We start from the raw sequence: 14,894 nt of genomic DNA, 5'->3' as shown, positions 1-14,894 counted from the left end.
CATAAGATGTACTCAAAATGATGGTAGGCACTTTAACTCAAGAAAGGAAAAACTAATATTGTGGGCAGCAATGTAGGAGTTGTAGGTTAAGTAAATGTATTTTAAGTAAAGTATTATTTTCATTATTGATTAATCTGTTGATTATTTTCTCGGTTTATTGATTAGTTGGTGATTAATTTTGTTGATCAACTAATTGATTAATCATTAGAGCTCTACTAAACTTACTGGCCTTGGGTTTTCTGTAAACCTAGTTTCTACCAAAGACAAAAGAACTAAACTGTCTTATAATTATGAAAAAAATATCTCATAATTAAGACGCTATACGCAATGTTAATCTTGTAATTACAAGACACGGAACTTGAAATCATGAAACACTAAACCATAATTACAAGCGAGAACATATATTATTTTTCATTGAATGCAACCCACTTTGGTAAGTTTCTGAAGGGGCACTTTTTGATGGTGGTGGTTGTTGCTGCTCAAGTTTTTATTCCACACACATCACTTTCTCGAGAAACTCTGATGGAAATATCACTAAAGATAAATCAAAAGACCGAGACAGAGCTGAACTACAAACATTTATCTATGACAACGCTTATTGGGTACTAATGCTACACATGTAAACAACAGGTACATCCAGGAATGTCGTAACACAGACAAATGGAGGTAAAATTAATTTTCATCATCATCAATAAGAAGTAACAGAACATCTAATTGTTGATAGGAGTCAGCAGTGGAGAGCAAATTGGTAGCCTAGGCAGTCATATTTTTCTTGTTTGCTACTTTTAACATCTTTTACTCCCTGTGTTAATGGTAATAAAAAGATTTTTTTTCTTCATTCATTCTGAAGAAATAATTTGTAAATTGAAGTTACATACTCTTCTGTTTATTTTTGACATTTTTAAAAAACTGTCTGTCTACGCATTTGCCTTGCACCTTTGTTTGAGCAGGATTTTTGTTCACCTTTACTCCCTTTGTGAGGAAAACAAATAAAATGGAGGACAAAGCTAACAAGGTTGGTATCTTTAGTGTTTTGTCTAAGGCCATAAAACTTCAACTCTTCACATATTCTTTGTCATTACTCATTTAATCCAACGCCTAGCTACAGCTACAGTAATTTTAATTGCTAGCTAGGGTCTAGTTGAGCTTTATTTGAGTCCACAAAGTGAAGTGAGAGCACAAAATGGTTGTTTAAACTTATAATTTTAAGCAAATGATAGTGGGTTTTTTTCAAAATAGTTTGGCTTGGACCATAATGGTGAAAACTGGAAGCATTTGGCATTTGTCTTTAAGCTGTAAAGTTTTATCGACACTGTTTGGCATGACTATAACAGGTGAGAAGGTGATCCATAATTATTGTTTAATTTAGCAAAATCAAACACAGACAGCTGTTTTTAGCTAAACGGGGAAATAACCATGCAATGTTTGTGACAGTGGACAGTAAAATAGCAGTGACTTGAATGGCAGACTATACATTTTGTAAGAGCTCAAGTTTTATGACAAGATTTGTAAGAATTGTGGCTACACCAGATTAATGGCTGTTACTGATGACATTATTTTTTCCATATTTTTTCTGGTGGAACTGGGCTTCCATAGCTCTGGGCTACTGGACAGTAGCTCTGGAAAGCTCAGTGGTCCACATACAGTAAAATTGGGACAGAAAGAAAATGTACTTTTATCTGTAAAGGATAATTTTTGTGTAATGTGTTATATTCAGTACTTTCAATGTTAATAATAGTTAATAATAGTTGCAGACTTAAATAAAAAAGTTGGCCAGTTACATTATGGAGGAACAGAAACTAAAGCAGCAGTCAGTCACAAATGTCTCACAACTCACACACTATTAGATTTACAGTCATTTTTGTCTTAAAGTTTAAACTAGAGACCTCAGCAGCAACTGATAAAAGTATGAAGTTGGGAGGAAAAAATGAAGGTTTGTGCTGGTCTTCAGCGCCAAATCTGGAGCTCATTTGTGCTGGTCTGAAAGAAAACAGAAAGACGCAGAGCATTCATAACAACATGTAGGGCTGCAGTAGTTACCAGCTCTTTTTTTTAATCTACAAATTATGTCTTGAGCGAATTTTGATTCAAAAAATTTTTCTTAAGCTGCAGATATATCAAGCATTACTTTTTATATTATATCCAAAACAGGTGTAGTTGTTGAACATCTTACCTGCAGACCTCATTGTGTGAAAGAGTTGGAGCTGGAGTGAGAAAACAGCATTATCTGAGTTTCATGTAGTGTACATTTTTGATTTAACAGTTGGAGGACTTGGTGACTATTACTAAGGCTCTGTAGCTTGTCAAAAGGAAAATAAGCATGACAGTTGAAAAGGGTCAAAACAAGACATTCTGCCTTCTGATTGGGACAGAGGCAGACTATATTATGGGCTTTAAGTATTTGTTTAATGTTGGTTTACTGTATTTTTGTCAATTAGTTGAGTGTTTTACCTCCTAGTTTCTCTTCTGGCTTCAGCAAACTTGTGTCTCAACAGGAAGGCGGCCACAGCTTCAGCCACCTACACACACACAGCAGAACAATTTATTCATATTATCTGATTAACCTTTATTGATGGCAGTGAGGCAACTGGGCTAAAAAGTTTTGAAAGTGGAAAGGTGGCCGCAAAAAGACTAATTCTCATTGAGAGTGTTTATATGAACATTAGTATCCTGGTTATGATCAGGTTTTTGGAGTATCCCGGTTTCAGAAACCTGAAGTACTTGGGTCTCACCGGCCGACCACATGTTTCAAGACTCTAAGGCTGTGTTTATACCTTCTAATTGTCGATTTGATGAGGAAAACGGGTTAGGGAAACGTTGTTGTGATGTCTTTTTCATGGTCATGTTATTGAATAGCCACAATGCTGAGTTGATGTAGGCATGCTTCACACGTTACATCCACTTGCACTAATCTCTTCCTAACCTGGCACCTTTATCCTACACCAATTGGCCTTGAACAGAGACCCACACAGTTGGGAGATTTAAAATCCAACTTGCACACTTTCCTTCTGGCAACACGTGGATTCAAGACACCATATGGTCTGGCCTTTTGTCTCTCTGGTTCTCTTTGTCGGCCATATTGTCTGCATACCGTGTGCTCAGTCACCAGGTGACTACAGCCATCTTGCCATTGTTTTTCAACACACACATACACCTGAATATAGGTACATTTAGTTAGATTACATATTGTGTGTTTTGTTCTTTTACCTTTTAAATAAATGCTTTTGGATATACATGCTGTCTGTTTAATGCTGTAAAAGAGTGAATTTTGCCAACCTCTTCTCTGCAAAGAACTCCAAAATCCTTCAACCTTAACTAGCTATTGATATAGTGATTTTGTTTGTAGTTAATTACTATATATTAAAGTACCAAATTGATAGCTTAGTAAATTTTGAGACTGAATTTGGCTATCTTTTTCCCTGACCCCAGGGTGGTGCCCTGTTATTAATATTACTAATTATTATATTATAATAATATTATATTATATATAATATTCTTATTCTTAATTCATATTAAGAATTTCTATTGATTTTAATAATCAATAATTGTCTTTGATTATCATTAATTATTGCTGATAGCCAAATGTGTGGCCAGTGCCCAACAAAATGGTGCCCCGTGTGAGGCAGGGTCAATGGCAACTACTATGTAAGTGTTTACAGTGTTCCCCCATGCAATCTAGTCAAGCTGTCAGAATTGGCTGTTAATTCAAGTGCTCCTTTTTTTATCAAAAAAACAGCATGCCATCGGCCCTGTGACACATAGAGAGCTTGTACCTGGCTGCCACTGCCATGCATTCCAGCCTAAGTTAACTTTTTCCATGACCCCAGGGTTGTGCCCCATTATTATTAATTCTTATTAATAATTTCTATTAATTTTAATAAGTAATAATTATCTTTGATAATCGTTAATTATTGCTGATAGCCAAACCTGTAGCCAAAGCCCAACTCTGCTATTATTTTTAATTCCAGTTTGGCAGCTTTATGTAATTATCTGTTTTGTTTCTTTTTATTTTTTTCTGTCTTGTGTGGTTTAATGTCTTATATGATACAAGGCATAAATATATTTTTTTATGCAGGATGGTGTGTGTGGGATTGAGTAAAAATTAACTACAGTGTATGTGTGTTCATGGTGATAAAGGAACATGTCACCCAATGTAACAATGTGGCTTGTTGATGTGTTTTTAATAGTTTTTAGACATTTTTAGGGTAGACATGGTTGGTTTTCAATCTTTTCGTTGGGATTTGTTTACAATAAAGACAAAAACATATCACCAGAATTGCCCTTTAAAAATGTTAGTTTCAGGAAAAATTTGAAGTATTTTTTTATTTAAGACCCACTAATTGCCTACTTTTTTGTTTTAATAATGCTACTTTTACTTTTTTAAAATAACGAATCTGGAAACATGCTCCATCCTGGCTGCTGTTAGAAAAACAGTTCTCAAAAAACATCTCTACAATTTCAGCTTTTCAGCACCTGAAAGGATAATGCAATTGGCAGAGTGACAGTGATAGATGCTATATAATGGTTGTATAGAGATCAGATTCACAGTAATGTGGATAGACTGTGACATAAATGGTTATCTTACTTTGTCTGGTTTGTCTTCTTGCACTGCGTGGCCACAGGGGGGCAGCACCTGCATCATGAATTTACCTGAAGACAGACAGCAAGAAAGATTCGCATTCTGAATGTCTGTTTCTCTCACTCACACTCACACACACACATATGCCATTTTTTGTCCCTCTCTCTCACACACACACTCTTGGGCTGTCACTTCCAGTGTGGTTGTTGACTGACAGAACCAGCTGTCTCTGGAGAGGAACTGTCGCTTCAAGGTGTGTGTATCTGTGTACATCTGAGAGTTTGTCCCTGGAGATGTCTCTGCAGCAGTGAAGATGTCCTTCATCTTTTCCCCCAGTTAGTGTAGAAACAGTGTGAAAAGAATGTCAAATATTCCCAATATCACAATATTTCTCCACATACTCTACATGTGGCATTTTGATTCTCCAAATTAGGACTACATTTCCCATCACCACTTTTAATTTCAGCTTCTCCCTCCCCCCTCTTTGTAGAAGACCAACACATTGGAGGTGATATTTTTACATCTTCCCAACCACCAACTCTTTGGCTTGGTTTGTTTGGGCAGAACAGTGCCTTTTCATGTCATAAAGGAAATTTCCTTCTAAATCCACCTGTTTAATGTGCATTTTCAATTTGTGCATTGAAAACCTGAGTGGAAACACAAAATTCAAAAATTTTTAAAAAAACACCAGTTTATATGCTTGGCTGAGGTGTCAAAGTAGGTATATCAATAAAAATAAAATGTGACAAAGTGCAATGAAACGGACTTGAATAAGCAAATAAATAATGATGTATATGAAGAATGTGACTTAAACGTCACTTCCACTGAAGAGACGAAAACATCAGATCTGTGGTCAGCAATGAGAGTGTGAGACTGTGACATTCCTAAAATGAATACATAAAACAAACAGAAATGTCATATTTCCATCATGTTTTCCACATGATTTTCCATCATTTGAGCTTTGACTACCGCTCTTTTAATTACATCATCTCACAGTGTCCTTTTCTTTTTCCAGTTTTCGGGAAATTTGGTTAAAATTTACACTAAATTTGCTAATGTTGTCACTGACTCCCTAAAAGAATTTGTCAGATTATGTAACTCCCAGCAACTTTAAGTCTCAAAGTACTCTTGCAGGATAAGATAAAAGATTAATTAATGATATCACTTTTCTGCATTTCCCTGTAAAGATTAGGCAAATTACTATGGTGACATATAAAAAAGCGATAGCTGTTTTTACATGCAAGTCTGCGACAAAACTGCAATGACTATGTAAAAAGTTAAGGCTGTGTGCACCATCTACAACTTTTTGTACCAAAACTGACAGATTTATATGGCTCTCACCTTGCATCTGGGCTATTGTCAGATCTCTGTCCAGCCGGTCGATGCCTGAAAACACAAGCAGCTTTGGCTATGTATGAAATATTAAAATGCTTTACTTCACTATTAGACAAGTAACAAAATGAATAGTTACATAAAACAGACATTTAGGTAAGGTAATATTTTACATCAGCTAATATACACATATATACACAAAACTTTTTATCCTAAAAGTAATGTATAAATGTCTTATAATACCTACCGGCCAATAGCAGGAGTTTGGGCAGGTTGCAGGCCAGGAAGAGGTTGGAGGTTCCTCTAAACCAGCCGTCCCAATACTTTTCAGACTTTGACAGGTCTATACGCCACTTGTACACACTCTGACATGGATGCACAGACAGACACAGGGTGGTTGATCAATGATATTTTTACTAATGCAGGACATAGCATGAAGAAAAAGTGTATACATTTTGTCTGTTGGGGTGGAGGGGTAAAAGTTGGTGAATGAATGCAAGTCAATGGAATCGGATATCACATAACCTATTGTTAGACATCTTAAGATGCAAGTAAATGGTGACTTTTCTCAGGTAAGGAATATATTTATATGATTAGAATTTAAGGTTTAACTTGGCTGTTAATGCAAATGAATGGAAGTAAATGCAATGCCCTGTATTATTAAGTTTTATTATATATATATTAAGTATTTTTAACATGTTTACATATTTGTGTGTGTACTTCTGATTCCATTGACTTGCAATGGAATTAGAAGTCAAGTGTTATTAGACATGTCAATATGTAAGTCTGTGTTTTCAATTTATGAGAAAAAATACATTTTAAGAGTTGTGGTTACATTCTGGGGTTTGGTAATGAAAGAAAGTCAATTGAAGTACTGTTACATTTGTACATACTGTACATATTTATTTAGAAGAGAGCTGAGGGAATGAATGCAAGTAACTGTTTGAACAATTAGAAAGTAAGGTTTAGCTTGGGTGTTGGTGCAAATGAATGGAATTCAATGCAATGTCCTTGGAAGTATAATTAACATGTTTATATATTTGTGTGTATACAGTTTAAATGATAATGGTGAATGTGAAAGCTGGAGGTTCCACAAAAATAAAAGTCAATGGACTGACAACACATTATCACACATTGATAAAATAAGTGCTTTGGTAATTAATATAATACATCCTTAAAGGCATAAAACAAACGGAAAAGTAAGATGCTTGGTATGAATGTAGTCAATGGAATATTACTTTACCATCAGTGTGTCTGTGCAGTTGTTTTCATACCTGGCCTTCACTGAGGCTCACCTCTGAGGCAGCATTTTCTTTGTCACTGACGTAGCTCTGATCATAGAACTCCTCGTTGCGCTCAGTGACTAAATCAGGCGCCGGGCTGGCCTGCTCCAGAGTATCGACCTCCTCTACCTCACATCTAACACACAGTAAGAGGCAGAAGAGAGGCCTTTATCATAGCGAGTCAGAGTCCCTTAGTCATGTCAAGTTCAATCCACTTTTATTTAGCTTTGGTGTCTTTGAATAGCTTTGAATCATTTTATTATGTTGGGATTGGGCTACAACTGTATAGTCAAAAACACTACATTAATATGCTCTCACATTTATGCAAATATAGTATTCAAAGACTAAATTCATGATGTTAGATTTGTAAAATAGACTAATTCCAACTGGAAGTCAATAATCTGCATATGTTTTCCTCTAATTTTCTAAGATAGACACCCTAATAGGTAACAATTTCAAGACACAATTTGCCCATGATAGCACTCCAACAATCATCTGTAATCTACTTCCAAACAAGGAGATGATGGTGGAAATTGATGGAAATCAATGGTGAAGTTTGCATCTCTAACTGACCAATCAGAGCCAGCCTACCTTTTGATCTGGCCAACCATTGAGACTCTGGCAGATTCCAGGTTCCTGATTTGTCCACTCTTGACGCTGAAAGACAAGGAAAAGACTTGTTGGGAGGGATTTCTTGTTCTAAGGTATTGAATCTAATTTGATACTAGCTGTGTCTAACTGGTTCATATGAATAGTATGAAAATATTCAAATGTCTAAAAGTTTTCTCGCAAAGTGAATTTTATAAGCAGCTCAATTAGAAACACACAAAGTTCTTGCACTCCAGAAAATCTTGTGGACAGCTGTGTCAGATCATAAACTGTGACTGTGAAAGGACCAAAAAGTCCAGCACAATGTCAACATCACACACTTGTACTCATTTTATTAATAATGTTTCAGCCATCAGAACTTCATCAGGAAATGTTCATTAACATTTTCATGAAAGTCTTTTAATGTTTTTATTCCGTCTTGCTTCAATTTTGTGCATTACACTTTGTTTTATATGCTGTTTACAGTTTGTTAGTTTGTTTTGTGTGTCTGCATGTCCATATTCTGTGTTGGTTTGAATTTATGTGTTTTTTACTTTTTTTGTTTTTTGTGAATATGCAGAAAACTGTTATGTGTCAGTTGTTTGATGACAGAATAAAACCAAACCAAACCAGTCAAATTTGCAGGAATAATAATAAATTCTAATTGCGTTTAGTGTATTCCGACTGAACACACACATAGTTGTATAGTTGTTAAAGGTATTAATTGGTATTCAACACATGTTAAAATATTGTATATAAGTCCAGAGCCAACGGTAAAAACTAAGTCATAATCCTTTGAACTTTGTTTTAACTTTGTTGGATTTGGGTGGAGAAGCAGCTGAAGTTAAGAGTACTACTGCCAACTTTGGGCCAGCTCTGCCCTGTGGAATAAGGCTGAATTTTGGTGAAACATGCATGTGAGCTTTCCAGCAAGGTTTGGTTTTGAACTGCAAAGCTCACCTCCACTCTATGGCATGGTCCATGGACTTGAAGGACTTGGGTCTTCCCTTTAGGAAGTTCTGTATACTGTGGAGTGCATCCATCGCACTGCCTGAATGAGAAGAAGATGAGTGAAGAAGATATTTGTAAATTAATATAAATCAAAATAGCCCATTAAAAAAAACAAGAGAAATGTGAGTAAAGATGTTTACAAACACATCCTTACCTTCCACGACATCTATAGCCACCAGGCCCACAGTGGACGGTAGCAACATGTTGCTGGTTGTGTGCACTGCGATCGCCCCACCAACGCCATGGCCAATCAGGATGATGGGGGGAGCAATCTGACCGTAGCAAGCTTGAATCACATTGGCTACATCACTGAATGGGGAAGGGACAAACATCGAAGAGAAGCAGATAGGAGCAGTGATAATAGTAGGAGTAGCAGCACTTGTAACATCACCAGTAGTAGTAGCAGAAGTATAGTATGTACAAGTAACACTACAAGAGTTGTTTTGGTAACATAACATTTGCACAGTATTGTTAATTTGAGATGAGATGAATAGTTTGTGTGTTTGTGTGTCTTGCTACCTGGACATAGTTTGAGTTGAGAAGTCGTCTGATTGGCGGACAAGTGTGGCACCTTAACAGAGGACAAATTCTCACAATAACGCAACTCAAACATTAAAGGCATTACAGCAGCTGGAAATATCAAAGTATAAAAATCAAGGAGTATTTGTGTGTAAATCTGGTACGATACTAATAACCTTCAATACATTGTGTTTTTATGCCAAAAAAGTTTAAAGTCATAATTTTGTCAGACAGGAAATACCTTTAAAACACTATTTAGATCACAACAGGACAACAGAAACCAGACTTCAAAATGAATGAAGTGGCAGATAAACTTGCATTTGTCACTGATTTTAAAATAAATTACAGATGGGTAATTTATTGAAATTTATTGAAAGTTTTCAGGTACAGGATACATATCCTCCACACAAGACTCTACAACTCAAAACAAACCATACCACAATATACTTATTTAAAATAACAATAATTCCACAAATAATCACAAATCAACTTTATAATTATATAAAATATCCCTTATTGACCAACCTGCACTACATCCTCTGGAAGCTCATTCCATGCATTTACAACACAAAGTTTTTTCTCTTTTTAGAGAAGATTTAAGTGGGTATATTTTTAAAGAGTTCCCTCTTAAATCATACCTATAAATATATAATGTTTGGCGCAAAGTCCAATAACATTAACAAAGATCACAAGACTTATCCAAACCGTGCAGTATTTCCATACAAGAAATTTTCCCCTAACTATCCTATGTTGTTTTCCACATAGAATAATCCATTTTAGCCCAATTTCAAACACAATTAGTCTTTGATTTCAACAATTCATTATTGCATATTTTCTGAAGTTTTCTGAAACCTTACCGTGACCCCTGAGGTCCATGGCAAGTACCCTGCAGGTCACCCTGCTGGTGATGGCTGTCTGCAACACAGAAAAACACCAAGACATGCTGCCGTTATTCATGATGTAGCTGCCATGAATCAATCAGTCAATCAGTCAGGCATTTGATTAAGTTATCGACTGATACTCACAGTGAAGACAGCCCAGGACAGGGCAGAGTGTCCTCCTCCATGCAGCAGAACCAGCAGAGGTCCCTCATTTCCAGCTTTATAAACCCTGAAAACGTCCCTGCTGGTGGCCAGCCCCACGCTCACGTCCTCCATCTGGTCAAAATACTCTCGCCAAGACACCGGTGAGTAGTCTAGCTTACGGCCAACCTCACTGGTCAACATGGAGACACACAGAAACAAACACTTATTACCTACACAAACTGGATGAACTATGAAACAGCTTCCAAGGTAAGCTTCCAAAGAACCATAGTTTGTTGGACTGCTAGTTAGCTAACTGCTAAAGTGGGGGAAAAATGAAGCTCTGGTAAATAAATATAAATTAAAAATGTGATACTAACTTCCTCTCTCTTAATTGTGGCATTCAGGATTAGGAGCGTTATTTGGTTCACTAAATGCTATGGCTAGTCTAACATGGGGACTTAGCAATGCTAACTAGCATACCTATAACTCAGTGTGGCTACATTTTAGCCTAAGCATGCATTATAATTTTAGCTTCCTCCTGTTTATGTTCAACATTAAGTTTATCAACTGTTTCAATGTAAACCTGTCACGTCCTACCAGGACTTTTTCTGTTTTTTGGACTCTGTTTTTTTGTTCTTTTGACTTCCTTGGTTTTTGTTATCCTTCTGATGGCCTCAGACTTTCTCTGTTTTTAGTTGGACTTTTTGAGGGGCTCTTTCATTTGTGTCAGTACTGTCAGGGTGGGTGAGTGGAGCAGGTGGACCCAAATGCAGAGACAATCCGATGCAGATATTTTTCAATGAAAAAGCAAAAAAGTCATGGGAACGAACCAGAACGCAGGCGACACAGGAACATCGAACAGAAGCAGACAACTCGACAAAGACCGAACTGAACACTGGACTATAAATACACAGGGAGTGATTGCAAATGAAACACAGGTGAGGGAAACAAGACACAGGTGAGACACATGAAATAATCAAACACAGGAAGTTAAGTGACCAGACACAAGGAGGAAATCTTACAAAATAAAACAGGAACTAAAGTAAACAAACAGGTGACACAAAAAACACAGGAGGAACACACAAGGGAACAGAGAAAACTAAAACCAGGAAACAAAAGCAACACAAATGAAAGAGCCCCTCAAAAAGTCCAACTAAAAACAGAAAAAGTCTGAGGGCATCAGAAGGATAACAAAAACCAAGGAAGTCAAAAGAACAAAAACACAAAGAACCCAAAAAACAGAAAAAGTCCTGGTAGGACGTGACAGAACCAACAACTAGCAGCTCAAAAAGCTGCCATGATCCAGTAGATGATGTTGCTATGTGTTTGGCTAGTAGACCAACAGATTGAATGTTATGTATACATGTATATAGCAAAACTTTATTTATATTAGACTTTTCATTGTTTAGTCAGCAGAAAAACAACAGCTTTAGTTTCGGCTCTTAGCCCTCTTCCACTTCTTCCTACATTAAAACTTTTTGCAGACAAGTTGGACAAACAAGTAGCACAAATTGACTCTTAACAAATTCACTCTTGCCTAGGTTTTGGATAACAAAGCGCTGCAACTGTGTTTGCTATGTTTGGAAGAAGTTGATTCTAATCTGTTGATTAGATTAGATTAGATTAGGTTAGATTCAACATTATTTTCATTGCACGAAGTACAAGTACTGAGACAACAAAATGCAGTTAGGTATCTAACCATTTGGCTTTCCTTTGACAAATAAACTCGTCAGGACTTCTGAAAAGTTCTAAATTCACTGAAATAGTCACAAAGTTGGACACATTGTTGTACTAAAGACTGCTTACACAGCAAATAACATTTTCTAAACAGGAGAAGGGAGATTAAATCCTTGGCTGATTGAATAAAAGTGTTGAATGAGATACTTTCACCAGTAAAATGAACTTGAATATCTTTAATTTTAGTTTATGATACAACAGTTGAGTTGGTATCAATGTTGTGTAATCTAAGACTGAATGTAATGGTTGGTAATATTGTTTCTTAAAACTTTTGGCTTTCATCTTTTATTTTGTGCTATTTGCAAGGAAACATTAGGTCTGATTTTTTTGAAGCCTCAGAGAAAATCTCCCAATTCAGTTTCAAGTTGTGTTTGCGTTTAATCAGTTCAAACCACAAAGATTTAAAAGATGGCCATTTAGATTAATTAACTGAGTTTTTGTCACTAATCAGCCTAAACATCAGATAAAAAGTGTCTCTGGTGTTTTAGTGAGATGACTTACTGCTCTGTATCAAAGTTCTCCTCCCACATGCTGCGTCTCAGCAGGAAGACGTCCAAACAACAGCTGGTTATCTTCAATCTGGTGTGTGTGTATATGTGTTGGTATATGTGTGTGCGTCTGGGTGTAAGAGGTAATTAAGCAGGTTTTCCTTAATAAGCACTATACAGCAGAAAGAGCTGTTCCTCCTTCTGTCTACCAAGTCCCACATCCATCGACCAAGTAACCAGGGGAGCTGTCTGACTGCTGGTGTACAACTACAGACACACAAACATACAACAGGACAATACCTCGTCAGCTGTTGTTGTCAGGTAGCATCGCTGGTGCAGTGTCCTATTGGCTGAGACAGGTGAAGCTGGCGTGACAGACGAGAGGAAAGACAGAATTTAGAGTCAAAAATCTTTCTTTCTTAAATTTAATTAAATCCATTGAGGCTTCAGTTACGTCATGAATTTGCTGGCAGTCTCAGCTGGTGACATGTTGACAAAAGTCTGAGACGTTTCTGGTAGTTAATGTGTAAATCTTTACCTGCTTTTCTAGAATCTGAGAGTTAGCTTAAAACTTGCTGTAGAGTATTTGCAGATCGATCTCAGTCATAATTTAAGCCTCATTCTTCGGCTTTTTCACTAGGTCTTTGATTCCAATGGATGAAGGCATAGCTACACCTATGTATGTATGTAGCAAGAAAAGCAAACAAAGCTGGAACTGATCATTTAAATGGGACATATCATGCACATTTCCAGATCTATATTTTATTCTGGGGCTTAACTTGAATATCTTGCTTGATTTACAGTCCTCTTTTTATCTTATACTGGCCCTTTATGCAGCCCCTCAGTTCAGTCTCTGTCTGAAACAGGCTGTTTTAGCCCCTGTCTCTTTAAGGCCCCCCCTCACAATGAGCCCACTCTGTTCTGATCAGTCAGCTTCAGGAAGCTTCCTCCAGCTCCAGAGGCTATGTTAACAAACTATAGTAGCAGGATTTCACTTCTTTTTCTTGTTCTTTATTCAAAATATAAACTTCTCAAATATATCTGTACATGTTGGAGCCCGAATCCAATCCAAGATATGAGAGAGGACAACATGAACAACACATGGAACAACCTTAGCAACAAAGCCTATGGAACGGACAGTTGTTTGTGGGCATCTACAAACAATCTGATGTCATCACGAGGTGGAAGTAGAGGTAACATTGCAAACGAATAGCTCAGAGCAGGTTGAAGCCCTGATTTTTGTCGTTCAGGGAGCATTTTTACATCTGTTCGCCTCACATTTTGGAACTTTGACTTTGTTTAACATCCAACATCAGAACAGTATAAAAATGAAAGAAAATCACAAAAAGTGATGTGTGATGATATGTCCCCTTTGAAAATGATTGGCCCTTGGTAAAATGTCTTTGTGAGATTTGGTCTGCAGATGGGACTAACTGTGACACTTGGAGATTGACAGTTTCTTTATGGCAGACCTTTTGAACGTTGAACACAGGTGTAACTCATAACATCAATAATGGCTACTTTCACTTTAGGTGTCCCAGTTCCAGGTTTGGTGATTGTGTGTATTGGTTCACTAATATTGCTTTCTGCAACACATAAATCAAAAGGTGCCATCACATTAGAAATATCACTGACATTTACAGTACCTTTTTCAGGTTTTTACTCAAAAATGCACCTGAGAAAAACTCAAAGGACGGGTTCACAATTTTTCAAGTCTGTCTTAAAACAACAGTCAGGAACCCAAATAAACATTGAAACATGTTTTTCTTGCTGTAATCATTCCTCCTGTTCATACTGACCATTAGAAGATCCCTTCATAATGCACTTACAGTGTTAGTGGTGGGGGACAAAATCCACAGTCCTCCTGTGCAAAATGTATTTAAAAGTTTATCTAAAGCTAATATGAAGCTTCAGTCATCCAAAAAGTCAGTGCTTTTAAATCCATTAATTTCTTATCAAATATTCAAACACTGCACCACTCTGTGTTCTGTTGTTGTTGTCACAACCAGATGCCAGTGCAGCGGTCACATTGAAATGAATGAGAACACTGTGTTTTTTCACGCAGTGCTAATGGCGGTTTTCAAATTTTACTGTTTTAAAATTTCTCTGTAAATGATTTTGTAAGTATGTTTGGTATAATTCCTATTATCAAACAAGGATGAAAAAGACTAAAGAGGGTTTATAAAAATAATTATTAGGAGGAGAGAACAACAGGACGTTTGACAGGAAGATAGAAGAGGAGGTCTGAAAATAAAGGAGGGAGGAAAAGAAGAAAAAGCAGTAAAGACAAGAAGATGGATAAAGAGAAGAACTAGAAAGAGAACAAGAAAGG

At 36.7% G+C, this 14,894-nt stretch overlaps 1 protein-coding gene across 1 annotated transcript; it reads right to left on the bottom strand.

The window, feature by feature from the left end:
• Positions 1-565: 565 nt before the first annotated feature.
• LOC137175193 (protein phosphatase methylesterase 1-like) lies at positions 566-11,241 on the bottom strand (the record flags this gene model as incomplete). The annotated part of the gene is made up of 14 exons (XM_067580899.1): positions 566-1,980; positions 2,174-2,204; positions 2,452-2,519; positions 4,586-4,650; positions 5,921-5,965; positions 6,159-6,276; positions 7,186-7,330; positions 7,786-7,851; positions 8,743-8,833; positions 8,948-9,102; positions 9,313-9,364; positions 10,170-10,227; positions 10,338-10,527; positions 11,168-11,241. Coding segments are annotated over 13 exons (1,149 nt in total), but the record flags the coding sequence as incomplete, so codon positions are not given.
• Positions 11,242-14,894: the final 3,653 nt, after the last annotated feature.

This window comes from Thunnus thynnus, chromosome 22 (assembly GCF_963924715.1).
Source record: "Thunnus thynnus chromosome 22, fThuThy2.1, whole genome shotgun sequence".
NCBI classification, from domain to species: Eukaryota; Metazoa; Chordata; class Actinopteri; order Scombriformes; family Scombridae; genus Thunnus; species Thunnus thynnus.
Note: the sequence above shows the minus strand (reverse complement) of the source record. Positions and strands in the feature narration are given on the sequence as shown.